General features: G+C 37.3%; 1 protein-coding gene across 1 annotated transcript in view; it reads left to right on the plus strand.

Moving 5' to 3' along the window:
* LOC126470534 (ELAV-like protein 1) overlaps positions 1-18,974 on the plus strand; it is a 156,340-nt gene extending 137,366 nt beyond the window's left edge. Inside the window, exons 5-8 of the mRNA XM_050098460.1 lie at positions 13,660-13,698; positions 15,422-15,677; positions 17,092-17,133; positions 17,739-18,974. Coding sequence (XP_049954417.1) covers positions 13,660-13,698; positions 15,422-15,677; positions 17,092-17,133; positions 17,739-18,063 — 662 coding nt within the window. The 3' untranslated portion in view covers positions 18,064-18,974. The remainder of the gene's footprint in view (positions 1-13,659; positions 13,699-15,421; positions 15,678-17,091; positions 17,134-17,738) is intronic.
* Positions 18,975-22,473: the final 3,499 nt, after the last annotated feature.

Genomic DNA, 22,473 nt, shown 5'->3' on the forward strand with positions numbered 1-22,473 from the left:
CACATCATAAACTATTGTACTAGGTATGTGTGTGTCTACTGCATGGTCAACTAGTCTTTTAAACTTGAGCCATAGTTTCTCTACATGCTCCTGTCATGAGCCTAAAAGTTTGTTATTGAGGTGCGACACTACAGCTTCTGTGTCGAATTTGCTGAATGTATGTCTTTCTTCGAAGTCCATGTCAGAAAAGAAATCCAAGAAATGGGACATACAGAATTTGAAATGAAGCCTAGGAAAAATAGAGAAAGCAACATGTCTAGAACAACAATGCAACAATATAACCTGTGAGCTTATACAAGGCAAAGGAGTTCATACAAGAAAATAATTGGTGGTGGAGGACATAGAACCAAATGACAGACAGTGAGCAGAACACACTGAGATCCATTCATAGCACTCAGAAAACACATCACAAACTATAGAAAGATTTGCATGGGCATATGGGGGAAACCATTTTGAATCCATCTGGAACCTCCTACACAAGGAAACAGTCTCTGAATACAGTACAAAGAAAACTAAAGACTGCTACACCCATACAACAAGACAGTGAATATCCAAGCAAAAACAAAGGCAAATGACAAAAGGCTTCAGGATCAGAGAGCATATATACAGAACACTTCAAAAAAATCCTGTCATGACAGAAGACTACTCAATGGAAGTAATGTATTCACGAAATGCATGAGCGCAGGAGAAATACCAGAGGAATGGACAGCATCAAAGATGAAAATCCTTTCCAAAGGGAAGGAGAAACGTGCAGCCTGGACTCAGCGAGAGTGCATAGCTCGTGAAAAACCATCTTTCAAAATTTTCTTGGCAATATTAACCAGGAGATTTACTGTGACGTACATGCCCAACTACCAGAAAACTAATTTCGTTTCAGAAATGAAAGGAGCGCCCTACATGTGAGGAACTGAATAAGAGAGAAAACCCAAGAGAGACTAATATATCCAGGAAAAAAATTTTGCAGTCTTTATAGACTACAGAAAAAAATTTCACAGTATTAACAGCAAATTAAAAAAAAATGGCCTGTTAATATGAGGTGCAAAGGTTCAGGAGGCAAAGAACAGTTACAAAAGGCGCTAAACAGGTTCACGTCATGGGCTCTGGAAAGTGGCTGACAAATAAACCCAGCAAAACCAAACAGATGATTCTCAGAAGAGGTTGTAAACACTCTCCATAAGACACAATGTTTCTTGAAAATAATCAGTTAGAAGTGATATGGAAATAAAACAGCAGCAATGAAAGCAATTTCAACATCCAAGAACTTCCAAAACTCACAATAAATTTGACAGTGATAATGTAAAACTTCATAGCACCAATAGCAACTTAGGGGAGCCATGTAATCTGAGAAAAAGTAAAAGTCAATGACCTCTTAATATTAGTGTGAGTCAAATCCCACACTAGGAAATAAATTCTGGGCATCAAGAAAACAGTGCCTTAAAAGACTGGCTTGTATCTTCATGAAAGGACCCTTCTTCATAGAAGACATCAAAATGCAGATACTACTGCCACATATGAAGGCCTACAAAATCACAGAACTCAAAGAGAAACACAAATCAGTCTGGACTGACTTCTATTCAACTGGCGCCATAATGAGAGAAGTCTAGAAACAGGTAAGCTGTGAAATTCATGATGTGCAACATGTGTTTTTCACCACACGTTCTGCCAAAATGAGATTTCCACCAGCTGATTGAAGACTACATGTGTGAACTGTGCCACGAACACCGTGGAAGATACCATGCAAAAATGGCAGAAACAGATTAACGTCAGTAATAAAACTAGAGTATGTGACTCAGTTTTGTATTTACACATTGAGTGCATTTTTAGTAATAATAAATAAAGCAGACTAAATCACATTCCCCATGTTTCTCCTGGGAGGAGAGGATGTTACGATGCATATTAGTGTATCATGTAAAGATGTGCGAGTTGAGGTATTGGAACATTAATTAAACTTATAAAGAGATTGTCCTTAGCATTGTTAAGAAGTCTTTACACACTCTTGGATGAATTCATTCAATTTCTTTGGAAGTTAAGAAATAGACAAATGTTAATCCAGCTTCAAGGCAATTCCTGCAGATTTAAAATTATTCTGAGAAAGTGCTTGTGGAAATCCTAAAAATTTTTAGTGGTCTTGCCTAGGGAATTGAGGCCCAATTTAAACAATAGATCTTTGAAATGTTTCTGAAACATGCTCTGTAGGTCATTTAGCATTGCCCAGCTATGAATGCATTGTCCAAATTGGTGTTTTCTGTCAGGAATGCTAGTGACCAGTAATAATACTGACCTTGGCAAATCCTGTGGTTCATATTACCAGGAAGGCAAAAAGGTAGGAGCAACAATTGATTAATTTTTAAGGGCATCTTGTCACTACGTTTTGACACTATGAGTTGCCAACCAATATGGGCAGTAATGACATGTAAAAGGAAAGAAAAACATTCATAGAGGAATCGTGTTCTTACTGACAATGCCGCAGCTGCAGTATCCAAAGCTGCTAGAATTTTAATGAAAGATATTTCCATTTGTGCTAGTTTCGTGTGTTCAAATTCCAGGAGCTTTGGAGTGCCACAGCTATGGCCATGTTGATTAAAATTGAGTCACCTTAATAAAGAAGTTTTTTGAATATATGATATCTACATAACATTATAAAAAGGATAGATTGCTACTCACCATATATGGGAGATTGAGTTGCTGACTATTGCAACAAAAATAGTACTAAATACTTAGCTTTCAGCCAAAAGAGAAATTTTGGCCGAAATCTCACATGTTCAGCAGTCTTCCTTTTGTGCCTATCTGGACTCATCTCCTCAAGAAGGTGAGTAGCAATCTATCCAGCTGGGATTTTCCATTGTTTAACTTTTAGATAACACACACAGTTTTTAGTAAGTGTTGGTTGTACAGTGATCTGCTGGTGTACATTATTTTCCTAGCAAAATTTTGAACTGCCTTTCTCAGTTTGGCAGCCATGAATTATGTAGGAGTGGCCACAGACTCTATTGGTGTTAGCAGGTGTGTCCATTTATTTCGCTCATTCCCTTCATCTCGCATGTTGTTACTGTGGGGTTTTTGCTAATACTATTCGCTTGAAGATTGAACAATCACAGAAAATCTTCTCTTTGACTCTTTAATCTATCATTCCTTGTTTGGCTGAAGGTAATGGTGCACTAGTTAAGAGGTGAAAAATGTGCACTACTTCGAATCTGGTTTTGACACTTGTGGTAGTTAAAATACACTGCAATTTCATCATCTTTGAGAATTGTTGAGCAACATAGTGCTGGTCTCATTGGCAATGTGGGGCTAAAACTACTCTCACTTTTTAATTATAGAACACTTCTGGTGTCAATCTTCATCTTGAGTTAGTAGACTAATTTATCTGGCCTTACTAAATAAATCCCCCCCATGAACCATGGACCTTGCCGTTGGTGGGGAGGCTTGCGTGCCTCAGCGATACAGATAGCCGTACCGTAGGTGCAGCCACAACGGAGGGGTATCTGTTGAGAGGCCAGACAAACGTGTGGTTCCTGAAGAGGGGCAGCAGCCTTTTCAGTAGTTGCAAGGGCAACAGTCTGGATGATTGACTGATCTGGCCTTGTAACAATAACCAAAACGGCCTTGCTGTGCTGGTACTGCGAACGGCTGAAAGCAAGGGGAAACTACAGCCGTAATTTTTCCCGAGGGCATGCAGCTTTACTGTATGATTACATGATGATGGCGTCCTCTTGGGTAAAATATTCCGGAGGTAAAATAGTCCCCCATTCGGATCTCCGGGTGGGGACTACTCAAGAGGATGTCGTTATCAGGAGAAAGAAAACTGGCGTTCTTCGGATCGGAGCGTGGAATGTCAGATCCCTTAATCGGGCAGGTAGTTTAGAAAATTTAAAAAGGGAAATGGATAGGTTGAAGTTAGATATAGTGGGAATTAGTGAAGTTCGGTGGCAGGAGGAACAAGACTTCTGGTCAGGTGACTACAGGGTTATAAACACAAAATCAAATAGGGGTAATGCAGGAGTAGGTTTAATAATGAATAGGAAAATAGGAATGCAGGTAAGCTACTACAAACAGCATAGTGAACGCATTATTGTGGTCAAGATACATACGAAGCCCACGCCTACAACAGTAGTACAAGTTTATATGCCAACTAGCTCTGCAGATGACGAAGAAATTGAAGAAATGTATGATGAAATAAAAGAAATTATTCAGATTGTGAAGGGAGACGAAAATTTAATAGTCATGGGTGACTGGAATTCGAGTGTAGGAAATGGGAGAGAAGGAAACATAGTAGGTGAATATGGATTGGGGGACAGAAATGAAAGAGGAAGCCGCCTGGTCGAATTTTGCACAGAGCACAACATAATCATAACTAACACTTGGTTTAAGAATCATGAAAGAAGGTTGTATACATGGAAGAACCCTGGAGATACTAAAAGGTATCAGATAGATTATATAATGGTAAGACAGAGATTTAGGAACCAGGTTTTAAATTGTAAGACATTTCCAGGGGCAGATGTGGACTCTGACCACAATCTATTGGTTATGACCTGTAGATTAAAACTGAAGAAACTGCAAAAAGGTGGGAATTTAAGGAGATGGGACCTGGATAAACTAAAAGAACCAGAGGTTGTACAGAGATTCAGGGAGAGCATAAAAGAGCAATTGACAGGAATGGGGGAAATAAATACAGTAGAAGAAGAATGGGTAGCTTTGAGGGATGAAGTAGTGAAGGCAGCAGAGGATCAAGTAGGTAAAAAGACAAGGGCTAGTAGAAATCCTTGGGTAACAGAAGAAATATTGAATTTAATTGATGAAAGGAGAAAATATAAAAATGCAATAAGTGAAACAGGCACAAAGGAATACAAACGTCTCAAAAATGAGATCGACAGGAAGTGCAAAATGGCTAAGCAGGGATGGCTAGAGGACAAATGTAAGGATGTAGAGGCCTGTCTCACTAGGGGTAAGATAGATACCGCCTACAGGAAAATTAAAGAGACCTTTGGAGATAAGAGAACGACTTGTATGAATATCAAGAGCTCAGATGGAAACCCAGTTCTAAGCAAAGAAGGGAAGGCAGAAAGGTGGAAGGAGTATATAGAGGGTCTATACAAGGGTGATGTACTTCAGGACAATATTATGGAAGTGGAAGAGGATGTAGATGAAGATGAAATGGGAGATATGATACTGCGTGAAGAGTTTGACAGAGCACTGAAAGACCTGAGTCGAAACAAGGCCCCCGGAGTAGACAATATTCCATTGGAACTACTGACGGCCATGGGAGAGCCAGTCCTGACAAAACTCTACCATCTGGTGAGCAAGATGTATGAAACAGGCGAAATACCCTCAGACTTCAAGAAGAATATAATAATTCCAATCCCAAAGAAAGCAGGTGTTGACAGATGTGAAAATTACCGAACTATCAGCTTAATAAGTCACAGCTGCAAAATACTAACACGAATTCTTTACAGACTAATGGAAAAACTAGTAGAAGCCAACCTCGGGGAAGATCAGTTTGGATTCCGTAGAAACACTGGAACACGTGAGGCAATACTGACCTTAAGACTTATCTTAGAAGAAAGATTAAGGAAAGGCAAACCTACGTTTCTAGCATTTGTAGACTTAGAGAAAGCTTTTGACAATGTTGACTGGAATACTCTCTTTCAAATTCTAAAGGTGGCAGGGGTAAAATACAGGGAGCGAAAGGCTATTTACAATTTGTACAGAAACCAGATGGCAGTTATAAGAGTCGAGGGACATGAAAGGGAAGCAGTGGTTGGGAAGGGAGTAAGACAGGGTTGTAGCCTCTCCCCGATGTTGTTCAATCTGTATATTGAGCAAGCAGTAAAGGAAACAAAAGAAAAATTCGGAGTAGGAATTAAAATTCATGGAGAAGAAATAAAAACTTTGAGGTTCGCCGATGACATTGTAATTCTGTCAGAGACAGCAAAGGACTTGGAAGAGCAGTTGAATGGAATGGACAGTGTCTTGAAAGGAGGATATAAGATGAACATCAACAAAAGCAAAACAAGGATAATGGAATGTAGTCTAATTAAGTCGGGTGATGCTGAGGGAATTAGATTAGGAAATGAGGCACTTACAGTAGTAAAGGAGTTTTGCAATTTGGGGAGCAAAATAACTGATGATGGTCGAAGTAGAGAGGATATAAAATGTAGGCTGGCAATGGCAAGGAAAGCGTTTCTGAAGAAGAGAAATTTGTTAACATCCAGTATTGATTTAAGTGTCAGGAAGTCATTTCTGAAAGTATTTGTATGGAGTGTAGCCATGTATGGAAGTGAAACATGGACGATAAATAGTTTGGACAAGAAGAGAATAGAAGCTTTCGAAATGTGGTGCTACAGAAGAATGCTGAAGATTAGATGGGTATATCACATAACTAATGAGGAAGTATTGAATAGGATTGGGGAGAAGAGAAGTTTGTGGCACAACTTGACCAGAAGAAGGGATCGGTTGGTAGGACATGTTCTGAGGCATCAAGGGATCACCAATTTAGTATTGGAGGGCAGCGTGGAGGGTAAAAATCGTAGAGGGAGACCAAGAGATGAATACACTAAGCAGATTCAGAAGGATGTAAGTTGCAGTAGGTACTGGGAGATGAAAAAGCTTGCACAGGATAGAGTAGCATGGAGAGCTGCATCAAACCAGTCTCAGGACTGAAGACGACAACAACAACAACAACAACAACTAAATAAATGCTTTCTACTATATACACTGAGGAGGCAAAAGTTATAAGATACCTCCTGATATTGTCGGACCACCTTCTGCCCAGCACAGTGCATCATCTCAACATGGCATGGACTCAGTAATTGGAAGTCCCTTGCAGAAATACTGAGCCATGCTGCCTCATCAGGTGTCATAGTTGCACAGGTGCTGGTGGTGCAGGATTTGGTGCACAAACTCACGTCTCAATTACATCCCTTAAATGTTTGATGGGATTCAGGTCAGGTAAAATGGGTGACTATATGATTTGCTAAAATTATCCAGAATGTTCCTCAAGCCAATCACAACCAACTGTGGCTTGGTGACATGATACATTGTCATCCATAAAAATTCCGTTGTTTGGAAACGTGAAGTCCATGAATGGCTACAAATGCTCTCAAAGTAGCTGAACAGACCCATTTTGTCAATGATCAGTTCAGATGGATCAGAGGACCCAGTCAATTCCATATAAACACAGGCCACACTTCTATGGAGCCACCACCATCTTGTACAGTGTCATTGACATCTTGGGTTCATGGCTTTGTGGGATCGGCACCACACTTTAATCCTACCATGAGCTCTTACCAGCTGAAATAGGGACTCGTGCTGTTAGCATAGGCACTCACGAGGGTCATCTGCTGTGACAGCCCACTAACACCACATTTTACCTCAATGTTTGAATGGATAAACCATCCCTATATTGATTCCTGTGGTTATTTCACACAGTGTTGGGTGTCTGTTAACACTGACAACTCTGCATAAATGTCACTGCTGTTGGTTGTTAAGTGAAGGCTGTTGACCACTGTGGTGATACGCAATGCCTGAAATTTGGTATTCTTGGCACACCTCTTAACATGTTGGATTTCGGAATATTGGATTCCTTAACATTTGGTGTGTGAATTCGCATCGTACGTCCATAATCATGTTCAAAACGTGAATTACTTCAGTACAAATGATAGCTCCATCATTGCTCTGCTCTTGCATGCCTTGTGCACACAATACTATCGTTGTCTGTATATGGACATATCACTGGCCTAGGACTTTCATCACCTCAGTGGGCAGCTTACTTGCCATTACTATAATAATCACTTTGGATGCAGTGGTTGCAAGATTATCCTGAAAGTTGGATGTTGCAGTATTTGTAAACGTTTCAGAGACAGAATTACTTCTACTACAAACTTTGTAAGAAAATTCAGAATTAAAAATGGCACATTATAGAGCCTGGATGCTAACTTGCAGTAATAGCATTCCAAAAGTTATTTAGAGTAAATTTACTAAGAATCACATGGTTGTTGATTGAAAAGAATCCCACAGATATGTACAGATAAATATCCAATCAGAAACCGAGAAAGATTGTGGTGATGATAACAGTCTATCCGAAGCTCAATTTTGAAATATTCATTCCAATTCCAAAGTGATGTGGGACAGCATAAATGATGTTTCATACACTAACATGGATGGTGAACTCCACAAATGCATAATGGATGGAGAGATTATCTCCTTTCCACTGTAAACCTATGTTGTTATATACATCAAAAATTGCTTTAATTGTGCATAAAATTCTTCATGCAAATTGATGTTTAAAATAGTTAATAAATATACCCAATTTTGGTTTGATAATAAATTGATGTAAAGCATTGAAGACTGTTTCAGTTTAACAGTGACAATATCTGATAGTATATAGATGTTAAGCAAAATTAATTTCATTTGTGCAGGTGGGACATCATTGAAAAGTATTGTTTTGTAATTGGGTATTGGGCTGGTTGCATGAAGTAAAATCTGACAGTACGAATACAAAGAAAGGTGAATATCATGTAGACAATTAAGTGTAATACAAAAACTTTGGTATTTTGCAACACATTAAACAAAGTTTTACTCTGACTATCTTAATTTGACATCATGCCACTGTCAGACTGTCTGTGAAAGCAGAATACCTTTCAAGGTTAAGAATCCAGTGAGATTTTTAATAGTTCAGGAAATATTTCTGCCTTAGTTCCAAGTCAGCAAGTAGAGCTCACTTGTTAATGTGCGATTCTCAGGATACTATAATAGTGACCACATATAAAAAAAAAACCACTAAAACATAGTAAGTGGAAGCTTATAATACAGAGCAATGTGTAAGTTGTTTTATTGCTGGGTACTGAATGTTCAGTTGTTCTTACAGTATGTATTTGTTACTAAGTAAAGTATCATTCAATATCATTCCCCCTCCCCCACCCCCCACCCCCTTCCAAGATTTGCAGGCTGAATTATGATATGTGGGCAATCTAGGCTGTATTTTTTCTCTTTTTTAAAATACTGAAATTTTATTACAAAATGAGGTACAATGCAGTATACAAAGTTGTTGGGTGGATATACTATTCATAAAGTTTAACAACTGTAAATGTTTAACAATGAAGCTACACACACACACACACACACACACACACACACACACACACACACACACACAAAAGGCATCCTGGATTCGCACTCATATGCCAACCCACAGGACACAATCGCCCTATAAGGCATTTTTTCTTGCAGAAACCAGCGAAAAAACAAGCAGTTCCGAGCCAGAATCCATGGAGCCTACTTCCTTAACGCGCAAGTATAATACAGAATTTTTTTTGTTTCGACATTATTGTAAACATCTAAGTTCGCTGTTTGTTTTGCAAATGTAGGTAGACAAAAAGTGGGTGCCACTTGCCTTTGAACTTTCATCTAAGCCAGCTTCAGAAGTGAATGACACTTTGCATGAGAATCTATGTGGAAAATGGCACTCTGCATTGGATCCTTGGTAATTGTTGTGCTGCAGATTTGTTGTTGAGTTTAGTAGCTGTTAATAGTTGTGAAGAAAGAATGTACATAAGGCTATCAATCGAAAAATGGTGGAGTAGTAAGAGGACAGTGGGGGGATAAACTGAGGTACTAAAATTTACTACATGTTGTGGTGATTTCCTGTAGTATTCAGAGTTCACAAGATCAGTTTCTTCTATGCTTGATGAATACAGACATACAGCCTGTGACACTGTTCAAGCTTAGTATGAGCAAATACATGACAGTTCTGTTCTACTCTATTCTCAGCACTTGTAATACAAGAAAGTGGTTATCGGTTGTACAATCGTATTCTTTAATATTCAAGAAATCTGCCTACAGTGATAACTTCAGTGAAGGAAGTTGTTCAAAAATGTACATGCTGGTGTGGTAAATATCCTCCTCCTTGGAGGAAGAAAAAAAAAGCATTTTGTCTGTACTCCAGAGATTTGAAGTTGCATAACCTCAAATGATACGCAATTTTCTTCATATAGTGGCTTGTTTTATTGGTGGGAAAATGTGGTGAAATGTATCACTGTGGGACAGTTAACTGGAACTACAGTAATTTGAATTTGCTACAGACAAGAGATTTCCGAAATGTTAACCTATTGACATTGTATGAGGACAAGAGCTATATAGCTCAGCAGATCCCTGAAGCAAGTTTACATTTGTGCCACACACTCTCACTGATGTGATTACATCAGAGAGGAAACAGATGCAAAACAGCCAACTCCGTTATAATTAGCTGTATGTTTAGCATGTACTGACAGTGTCAAAAAGCTGCTCTGGCACTCTTAAACATAGCTATTATCCATTGATGTGATTGAGTGGCATTTCTCCCATTCATTGGGATGCTTTCTAATTAATTAATGTAGACTACATTGTATTTTATCCACTGACGAGGACCATTAAATATGGCACCAAACAGAACGAATTTGTATAATTAAAACTTTAATGCATTGAATTTCTTTTATGATACTTCGGTAAATCATTTATTGTAAACTGATTTGAGCTGATTAGGTAACAAAACTATAAATTCACTGAGCTCCGAATCTAAAATAATGAAAAATGTGTTCATTGTAGGAGGTTATGTAGTAGCAATGAACACTAGTGAATTATAAATGGAAAAGAAAAAGTTCAGGATTTGGAATTGATTAAGGCTGTTTTATTACTGCTGAATGGGGAACACCTGATAAAAAACAATGTGCCTGTCGAATGAGAGTAATAAGTCTTGGGTATTACTTTCCTTTCTCAGTAGACGATGACGATGACGATGACGATGATGATGATGACGATGATGATGATGATGATGATGATGATGATGTGAGGAGTGTGGTATTCATTGTCACCTCGGTTGAGTTATGCAATTTGCATTGATAAAATTGAAAGTTGAACATTGAGATGGTTCAACAGCTAATTTAGGTTTTATTAAAGCAGGAACTCGGTGTAATTTCATGTACCTACAGACAGGAAGTAATATAAAATTGTGGATCTATCTTTCTATGCTGAAACATTGCTACAGATTATCCAAACATTATGTATCAATATGTCATTGAAATTAACATAAAATACTGTGACTCGAATATAACCCTTAGATTCCTCATTAAAGCCATGCTAAAGTCTCAACTGCTCATTCTTCCAGTTTTAATGAGATTTGGTGCTAAACTAATTATGTAATGAAATACAGTATTCTCACTGTAGTTAATAGGAGAAGCTACATTTCCATAGTGTGTAAAACAAAATCTTAATGTAGTATGGAAGTTTCAGGGTTTTAGGTAGGTTTCACTCCATTATGTTGTTGGAAAACTGCTTAACACATTTTACCTCTGAAAAGTTGTGTGTGACTGCATGAATGTGATGTACTGTTTGTATTTAGTCCATAATGGCTCAGTTATCTAAAAACATTTCTAACACTTTAAAAAACAATACTAACAGTTGCAGAAAATGCAGCATTGCTACTGTTAATTTAAATTGTTGTTAGTAATAGAGAACACAGTTCAGTTTCCCCCAAAATCTGTTACACTGGTTGCTCAAGGCAGTTAGGTGGGGATGTGGGTGCAGAACAAGAAGTGACCCAGTTTTAAACCTTCATGCAACTTTTCTTTGTGGATTAACTGTAGAAAACAGAGTGCACAGTAGAGCTTACAGAATGTTCATTAAAATAATGCAGTTGTGCATTAGGTACCATATAGTATTTCTTATGACTCTTGCTGGAGGGTGTGAGAGTAGTTTCACCGAAGTAGGATAAAATAAATAATATCATCATATTGAATCTGTGGAATGTACAGTATCGTGTAATTTAAACTATATTTCTAATGAACATAGGAAATCAGACTAAAAGTGAGATAGTGTGTGTGGTTTGAGGTTTTCGGGCACTAAACAGCGTGGTCATCAGCGCCCAAAAAGTGAGATAGGAACCTCTGTCTGGAACAGACAATAGTGAGATAGCAACCTCTGTCTGTTCCTTAATCTGTTGTTAACATTAGAGGTGCAAATTCAGTCACAAAACGGGCATGAAAAATCATTATTTTAGGAGGCATTTGCTATAGATGGTCGCACAGTAGATATAATCATCAGCGACATTTGAAGTGGGAGGGGGGGGGGGGGGGGGAGATGATGAACAGGTTCTTGACCACTCTACATTTGGATGGCAACCACATCTGTCATACAGTGGTTTTGATGGTATGCTACAGTTCCTTTCAGAGCAAATGTTGCAGGACAGCAAGTAGAAATCTTGGAGGTGCATGTGATGTTATAGAACATGTGCACATCAGATATTAAGAGGTTTTTCATGCTAAAAATTGGATGTGAAAATGAGTGTAGCTCACAGATGGAAACCAGTCATGAAGATAAAGTATGTTCATCCCATGTGGTTAATTTGGTACTGAAAATGTAGCAAGAAAACCTCATGGTGAGAGATTGTTTTTAAATTAGGATGTGCCTCCTTGTTGAAACTATGGTTTTTGTCTTTTCTGATAGCATAATGATTTGGCAAAGCTTGGGGAATAATGGCATATGGCATTTGGTGTAAAAAGTTACCAGTCATATGTGAGCAGGAATACAATAGTGAAAACAATCTTCAGATAGTAACAAAAACCACATATGAACTGAAGTAGCCTTTGGTTTTCTCTGATGAAACTTGAAATCACATGTATTAGACTTCAAATAAATGCCATGTAGTGTGTGAGTAGGACTGTTTGGCTGTTACTTCTGTGCTATGGAGGGCATTGACTTAAAAACATGTAACATGTAACTTGTAAAAGCACCCCCCACCCTCCCCCCCGTAAAAACAAAGGAATGTACACTACTGCTTCTGCCCTGTTTCTTTTACATGAACACGGCAGTGCTGCCACCATGGACAGGTCTTTAGTTAGCTTTGTGTAGTAATACTGATAGAACTGACCATGTATTCTTAAAGATAAGAAGCTAATTGCCATGAGCATCTTACGTATCCCCATTGAGATCATACTTGGTATAAAAGTACATAATCGTGCACATATTTTAAGACTACATCTGAGATTATTAGGAAATAAATTGTGAAAATGCCAAGTAATTGAGACCACACACACACACACACACACACACACACACACACACAGTGTATGTGCACACTATGTCATAAAAGGTGAGCAGACAATAAGCATTGACTTTGTTCCACTTTCAGATAGTATGTGCAAATTTTGCTTAGAGGAGTCAATGAATGAGTCATGTTGATTACTCAAACTGGTGGCTCATCCATTCCCTGATATATCCCATGAACCACACTACTTAGGTTATGTGCATGATTTATTTATGTATTCATTCATTTGTGTGTGTGTGTGTGTGTGTGTGTGTGTTGGAAAAGTTTTAATACCTGCAAATAGGAATAAGTCGTACGTAGTTGTTTGATATTCAGAGTAATGAGGTCTGGTGTTTATATACAGCCTGTATTTGTCAAATCCCTGTGTAATAATTGACAGTGTGTTCATATTTATGTTAGCTGGGGTTCTAAGTAGAGAAGGGAAATTACACACAACGCACACTAAATCTGAGAAAATTATATGTATGAGAGAATTTTGTGTGTGGTTTTTAAACAAATTTTGCTGTTTAGTATTAGTTGTTTAGTTTTTGAGCCATATCAATTAGGAAATTGTTGTACATTTTTGGTTTTCTTTTCCCTAGTCCGCCAATTTGTCAGTGGAGCCGGAGACAGTTTACCCTGTACGTGAGTGATTAATGTTTGTTTTTAAATTAGGATGTGCCTTCCTCTTAGAATAGTGGTCTTCATCTATCCTCAGTGCATAATGATTTGGTAAAGGGTGGAGTACAACTGTATTTCTTGCAGTGAGCAACAAACTGCTACATTTTTTCAGCTGATATAAAATTGCACAAGTGCAGTGCCTATTATTGTGGAGTTTTCTTCTTCTAAGGAAGTATTTAGTATTGGAGACCACTGCTCTAGATTAACCCAAGTAACTGTAAAATGTTATAAACCACTTACAGCTTCAAATAACATAACGAGTTCTTTAGTGCACGCTGTTTGGCTATATATAAAAGTTTTGATTCTTAGCAGTAGTTTTTATGTACTGACTCCTGACTAACCAATATTTAGTATCATGTGAAACTCCTCTATGTAGGCTTATTTGAAGTATTTATCGTGGGAGCTACTTAAACACTGTTCTCTCAGTGAAAGAAAAAAGAAATTGTAACTGAACTCACAGTGTAGGTATTTTGAAATAGCTTTCTGTAATGGGTTGTAGTTAAGTGTTTTAAATGTGGATTATTGTCAGCTTACTAAAAGTTCATGGGATCAAATCAGCAAATGTTAAAGATAACTAATATGAAAAGAAATTCTTGCAGTTTTGTTTGGTTACCATTGACTGTTGCAATAATGTTATAGTCCTGCCATGGCATCATATGAACACCAGGCCTCGCATCAAATGCAGAACTAGATGAGTCTTACTTTTGTTTGAACACAAAATACTTTGGAACTGTATATAGGTACGTTATCTGGTACAAGCTGGTACTTAATTACAGTAAGAAATACTGTGGCCAGATAATCAATAATTGTGGTCATTTATATCACTTTAGTGTTCGTGTGGGATGTTGGTCAAGAAATTACATGGTGTAACAGTCATCCAAGTATTAACAGGAGAAAATATTTTCATTTTCTACTGAATGAAAGTTTATCATACTCCATCTCTCTCTGTAAGAAACATACTCTGACAAATTATGTTTCTGTGTGGCTATCATGAAGTTAGTGTATCTTGAAATGTGTGTACATACGAAGGTCCATTGTGTGTGTGTGTGTGTGTGTGTGTGTGTGTGTGTGTGTGTGTGTGTGTGTGTGTTTGTTTGGTTTTTTTTCTCTCTTCAAAGCCATTGTTAACTTTGCTTGCAGCTGTTGAAGACCTTTATTCATATGAAATTAAATTTAATCTTCACTGCTGTTCTATATTTTTTGTTGGATTTAAAAATTTGCAACTTAAAGTTGCCTTTTGTATGATGTGTATGTAGTTCACATTATCTAAAAGTTTTAAACTCTTTACATTCTCCTGATTGTATTAATACCTTGGGTTTTTGCTTTCTTGATCAAAAGCATGATTTACATATGCATGTTCTGCCCTCGCCTGGTGTTCATGTCCATGGCAGAAGACTTACCTATATCAGAATATCAAGACATTTGTGAGGGTTAGTAAAAATATTGGTAGCTTGGAAACCTTTTACATGTCTTGGCTTCCATGGTAGTAACTTACTCTTTTTTTTTTTTTTTTTTGCTCCTAGGTTTTTGTTTGTGTAGCTTGCTAACCAATAGAAATAGTTTTCAAATGAATGCAAATTTCTTTGCTTTTTGCTTTTGTTGCTTGCTTAGTGTGTGTACTGAAAAACTTTACAATTAAACTATAGTTGAAATATGCTCCTAAAATCAGTTTCAATTTTACAGGTCTGTCTAAGGGTGTTGGCTTCATTAGATTTGACCAACGTATTGAAGCTGAACGTGCAATCCAGGAACTTAATGGCACTGTTCCAAAAGGTTCCACAGAAGCCATCACAGTGAAATTTGCAAATAATCCAAGCAACAACAACAAAGCAATCCCTCCTTTAGCAGCTTACTTAGCTCCTCAAGCTCGGCGCTTTGGCGGACCGATTCACCACCCGACGGGGCGCTTCAGGTACATTCCACTGTCACCACTCTCCAGGTACTTGACTTTCCCAGTTGCAGTTCGTTTCATTACCACTAGTTCTTTCCAGTTAGTTTCCTTTTATATTCCTTTGACTATATTAATTTTTATTAATTTTTCTTGTAAATTTTCTGTAAGACTTTTTTTTTAGTAGCCTACACAATTTGTGTGCTTCAACTCTTTAAATGCCCTGTATCCGTGGAAAGGTATGACATCTGAAATATAGCTTTGTATAATTGGCAAATTTAGCATTGTACTAGAATAGTACCCTTTAACAATATATTACCCAAATACTGTTCCCACCCTTCCAGCAAATTTGCTCAAAAGGTCATGGTGACACTTCTGTAGTGTTAATGGGAAAGAGATTAAAGGTGGTAGTTACACCATCAAGACTCTTTAACTTTAGATTTGTGAGTAAATATACTTGCTGCCGCTTTTGGCATACTTAGTATAGGCGTAGTACTTTTCTCCTCCTCCAAATGTCACGTGATTGTTTGCTACATTGGCCTGCCTTTCCACCAAGCAGCCCATACGGACTGCCGCTGTGGCCTGATGCAAGAGACTGGTAAGTAATAGCAGTGATTTTGCTGAGTTGCTATGTTAAATGAATTGGCAAATCAGCAGTTTTTTGTTGCATGGTTAGGGAGATTTTATTCTCCTAATATTAATTGTACTGTCTTTTCCATTAACTCGGGGGAACTAAAGTTTGTGCCTGCGAGAATTAGCTCTTTTTACTGTGAAGGTAAATGACAATGTGTACAGTGCAGTGTATTAATAAAATATTAATTTTCTTTTTTTGTAGTGTGTTTACTATATGCTTAAAGCCCCAAGATGCTCAAAACTCCTAGCATGATGTTCATTTGCTTCTGTGGAAATTATATTAAACCTTTTATTAATTGGTTTTATATTCCAGGCTACATTAGTTGGCTGCTAGATGTATGCAACTAAATCTGTAGTGCGGCCTCAACTGAAATGTGAAATCTCTAATTTATTCATATCTCGGGGAAATCAAAAATGTAATATCTACTGTTTAAACAATACAGGACTATTATTTAAATGTGGCATACTGAATATGCTGCTTCCCTTTTTAGTTTTTCTTTCCATTTTTTACAAGGCATCCTGAACGTTGGAGCATTAGTATTTCTGTTGAAGGGTCTTAGTGAACTAGTGGTGTACCTAACTTGACTGAAGACTTGCCTTAATTCTTTGGTATGGCTGCCATCTCTGCATTTCATGTGGTCTCTTATTAAATCCAAGCAAATTCAAGTTTTTTTGCATTCAGATGAAACCCAGTATCCATAGTTCTTTCTCTGGCTTTCTTGTCTGGAAACAAATCTCAATTTCCTGTTTAATTTAGACTTGACGTTTTAGCTTCACATTATATATACTCGCTGTTTAATTTTCTTATGTTGGTTTCTGTATTTTGTTTTAGCACTGGCAAGACCATGCTAGCCATAAACAAAGGCTTACAGAGGTCAGTATTAAAGAGTTTATTCCATTAAACTTACAGTACTGTTTCGTTTTTGATGTTTATTTAGCAGTTTCTTTGTGATGAGCATGCCCTTCCTCTCATCTTTTTCTTTTCTTTCATTTTTCTTTTTTCTTTTTTTTTTTTTTTTTTGTGTTTTGTGTTTACTCCCTTTGTAGTACCATCTGTGTTCCTTTGGCAGCCACGCAGTTATACAAAGGGTAGGGTTGGGGCACTTCATTGAGGCACAGACAACATAAGGCCAGATGGCATCATCTGGGGTCTTTAGTTGCACAGTGTGACAAGTTCCCTGTCTAGTGGAAAGCATGTACTAAATGTTAAAACATGCTCTTGACCTGTTTTTGCTTTATTCACATAACAAGATATGCATTTCAAATGTTGCCTTATACACCCACCACTTTCTGGAGCTGTAAAAATCAGCATTGTCCTAAACATTTTAAACATCTGTTTTTATCGTTTTGGTGAAAATAAATATATCAGAAACGAAGGAAGTATGAGCATTTGATTTGTTATGTGAATGAAGTTTGTAGCATGTCCTGTTAATTCATGAAGTTGTGATTGTTTTTTCATTCAGCAGTTTAATATTTTAGGTATTCACCGCTAGCTGGAGATCTGCTTGCCAATTCAATGCTACCAGGAAATGCTATGAATGGCTCGGGATGGTGCATCTTCGTGTACAACTTGGCACCGGAAACAGAAGAAAATGTCCTATGGCAACTGTTTGGCCCATTTGGTGCAGTACAGAGTGTTAAAGTTATTAGAGACCTCCAAACCAACAAGTGCAAAGGTTTTGGCTTTGTAACGATGACAAATTATGATGAAGCTGTAGTAGCTATCCAGTCACTAAATGGATACACTTTGGGAAATCGTGTCTTGCAGGTGTCGTTCAAAACAAACAAAAGCAAAACCACATAAGTGGCTGAAAGAACTTGTACAGCTGCTGTCACATTGGCTGCTGTAGTGCATTTTGCGTGACCGTGCTAGTCATAAGCTGAAGCAGGTGAGAAGGCTGCACTTGTTTAATAATGATCACTCTATGAAACCAGGAATTGTGGAGCTAATAATTGTTGGCAATTAGTTCATTTGGTTGCTAGATTTCCCTTATCCTCCCTGTTCATCCTTGTTCCCTTTCCCCATCAGCCATTCCAATCCCTGTGTTCTTCACAGTTCCATAGAGTTTTTAGTGTCCTTTCTGAAATAATTTTTGGAACAAATGCAGCTTTCCAGAAGGGTTAACTTTCCAGGTGTATTATGGTTTTATTGCCCAATAATATACTTGACTATAACTGATAAAACGCAGCCAACTTTGAGCTAGTCAAGACTAGTGCAAGTCATGTGTTTCCTAAAGAAAGGTGTATGAGGAGCAAAGTGGCATTTTATAAAATCCTCCTCATTCTCCTTGGTGGCAATTCTAGACATTTTATTATGTAATTTATTAAATATTTTAATCAGTAATGTTACTCAAGCTGTGTGCAAACTGGACATTCGATACTTCAGTGTCCAGCATTGCAAGCCAAAGAATATGTTGTAAACTATATCTTAAGATATATGAAGCAGCTATTAATGCTATCATTTTGTAGGAATATACAAAATATGAAATTTCTCATTCTGCACACAATTCTTGTAACATTGCTGGCCAGAATGTACTGGCCCATTCATATATATATATTTTTTTTCTTTCTTTTTGTGTGTGCAACGTTTGCTTTCATTTTTAACAAAACTTAATTCACCCATTTGTTTTTTGATATAGTTAACCTGCATTATGTAATTATTTTCTAATTTATGTTGCATATGGTTCTTACTTTCTGCCAGAAGTTGGCGAACGCGCATGTGCGCAGAGACACACACACACACACACACACACACACACACACACACACACACCTCATTTTTCCTTGGAGGTTTCTACCCTTTTTTTTTTTAATTTTTTTTTAATTTCAGTTAGTGTCACGGTGACCTACTGTCTACGTAAAATTTGGCTGTTCCCATGAAACTTCAGTGTGTTAGTTCAGTTGATGGTATTTATTATAATAATTTTTTACATGAAGGGATATATTCCACAACCCATGCACTAACTAATATTCCTCCTCACAGTGAAGTAACTGGAATCCTTCTCTTCATTTGGCTCTGTTTTATTGTTCATGGTTACGCAATTTCTTTTCATTTACATATTGTTTTTTTTCTGGGGAACCACACAGACTTGCACAAATTTATTAAGTAAATAAATAATATAAATATTGAAAATAAATCAGGTAACCTATGAAATATGCTGCCCAACTTGATAAGTCAACTTCCATGAAAGAAATTTATTTTTATAAGAACACTTATCAAATTTAACAAATGATGCATTCCTAGTGGGCGAAAGGATTTTAAATGAAAGACATGAAAAGTACGAAGAAATTTAATTATATAACGAATGAGACTTTGTATCTCTTCATCTTCTTAAAGTTTATATAGTGTCAAGATAGTTCCCATTTCACTAGGAGTTTCCGAGTTAGGCGTGCTCAGCAGAAGCACAAGGCTGGCCGGGGCCTCCATTCTTCCGGCCTTTCCCCCCTTACCCCCACACTGGGCCTTACAACAGATTAACTTCCTGTTGTACCAAGCGCACCATGCTATGACAGTGCAAATATCTTAACTCGCTCATTGTGGAAGGAATCAGGACTCGTGCAATACGTCAGCAGTTTTTGAATACAAAATTTTGATGGACTTTATCTTTCATGGTCACAATTGTAAAGATTAAAAATGAAAATGTATATATATTATACTTTGCCTGAGATTAGGAAAGAGATAGAGAAACCTTTTTGATAAAAAAACTTTATCATGCTGTTGAGGATAAGAGTTTAACTACTAAAGAGTAGATTATTAAATGGCGTTCAGTCAACTCGATGCACTTTTCAGTGTTATTTATCTCCCCCATCCCCCTCCCTTCATGAGTCAACGAAGCAGATGTACGTTAGTGTTACTTGAGAACATTCCTTGATAAATATCTCACAGGTGGGCCCTTTTGTCATTAATACCAATGTAAGTAATTCTGTGAGATCCATTAGTGTTGAAACTATGTTGAACTTGAGAAAGGAGATCCACTTTATTCAGTGGCAGTGACTTGGTTCTTGCAGCCAGTAGCATTTCTTCCCTCTTAGATACCACAACAGCTCTTTAGAGGAATAAGTGGAATATTTTATATGATACTCAAATGGTGCATACATCTGTTAAATTATATATAAAACTGTACAAAGAGGAATTCCATAAAGACAATTGAAGTACTTAAAAACCTCTGATGTGATCATTAAGCTAATACAAAAGCCATTCATATAAGGAGGGTCAAAGTATATTTTGGGTTGTGGATAATAGTTTTGAAAGCTGCTTCTGCATTTATCAAGATTGTGATGATACTTGTTCTACATTTAAAGTATAAATAACTTTTGAAGCTTTATAGAACTTGTTCGTGTATTTGATGGATGCAATATAGCCAAGTGGTATTGGCTAAATGTGGGAAAAATTGGATTTGTTAACTTTGGTAATCCTCATTCTTCTTAAATAGGGGTTTGCTTGATTATACATTGTAATACTCTTTTTTAAACATTACTTGCAGTTGTTTATTCTTTTTACCAAAGTGCAAGATCAGTCAATTGCAGTCTGTTGGATTAAAAGTTAAAGAAATGCAAAGAAGTTACACAAACCAAGATTACTCATTGATTTTAAGGTAAATAGTTTTATATATATAAAGTTTATGTATATATGTATAATAAATTGGATAGAATTAAAGAGACAATAACATGTGAAAGTGGGACAGTGGCACTGTAGTTTGAAGATGTGCAGGAGCGTGGACAAACAAAAAAAGAAAAATTTGTTGCGGGGGGATAGTAATGCAACAGTTAAGACATAGCATACAGTACCTCAATTGCCATATTACCCTGGTGCCCCACACACAGTATAAAATGAACCAGTTCCTCTTACTATCTCATGTTCCTGCATATTGCAGTGGTCTATAGAAGTTTTTAAAACGGTAATATGTAACTGTTACATATGTGAAAGAAAGTGGTTATAAGTAAATTAATATGTAAGTCCTGGTTTAGCATGTAGTTTGCTTCACTGCAGTGGTTGTTCGCTATGTCTTCATTTACTGATCCCTAATTTTGTTTGGACATCGCAGATGACTGATACTACAGCACAATACAAGCAACTGTGTCCCTATCCCTTTTAATGATGCCCTCTTTTCATTTCTATCTAATACATAATTATATAGATATATATAAAATTGTAAAGTAAAGCACAAAATATGCTTGGTTGGCTTCTCTGTAGTGTGTAGACTCCTCTGTGTTGTACTGATGGGGAGTCAGTCCTCATGTAGTGACTCTTAACTGGCCTAAATAGTGAAGAGGAGTCACTGGTTAAAATTTGAAGAACTTGACTGCACTTGAATGCTTTTGCTATCTTTCTAGAACTTGTATTCATCTTTGTGTGATGTAGCTCTAGGTTATAAAATTTGCGTTGTGAGGGCCAGACTCGTGCTATGTGTATCGTTTTCCAACACTGGACAATAGCATTTGAAGCTACACTCTGATGTAGGACTGAGCCTTTTTTTGTGACTAAGCATTCCATATACTTTTATAGAAAGAGACGGGGTTTCTGTATTACAGTACCTCACACTGTAATCAATGCAATAAGAAAAGATGTTCTTAAATGTGTAGCTTTAGGTTGAGTGATGAATATAGATCCACTGGCCAGTGACTTCGTACAGACTGGTAACTGTCAAGAGTACCATTATTGTCCACATGGCCTCTTGCCAGTTGGTTTGTTGTAGTCATGATGTGTCCTGCCAGTTTCCTGTTATAGTCCCTGCTCACTGAAGTAACGAATTAAGATTAACACACATCTCAGTTTTAGTGTTCTGTGAATGTTACTTTTGTGGGCGGCCATTCTGGTTACGTGCTTCTCTCCCTTCCATCCTATTTCACCCATAGCTAATAGCTGTAGTCCTTTTTCTCCTTGCATAATATTATATGTGCCATGGGCTGACTGGTAATGCTTTAAGCACAAGGACATTCTGAAAACAAAACAAAAAAAGTGAGTTTGATCTGTTTTGTGCTGTAATTTCTATGTAATAACCATTTAAATAACTGTTGAAATACAGTTAAAAGCTGTTGTGCTGCTGCTATTGTTACTGCTTCTACCTTGCAGTGCATGTCTTCATTGCTTCTGTCTAGTGTCACTTTGCATTTAGGTGTACGTATTCAATTGGTTGTATTTATCCAAGGAAATGATTCACTACTTAAATAATTTCCATATAGCTGTAGACTTACATGGGTAGTTCAGGAAACA

The sequence above is a fragment of the Schistocerca serialis genome, chromosome 3 (assembly GCF_023864345.2).
Source record: "Schistocerca serialis cubense isolate TAMUIC-IGC-003099 chromosome 3, iqSchSeri2.2, whole genome shotgun sequence".
Taxonomy (NCBI): Eukaryota; Metazoa; Arthropoda; class Insecta; order Orthoptera; family Acrididae; genus Schistocerca; species Schistocerca serialis.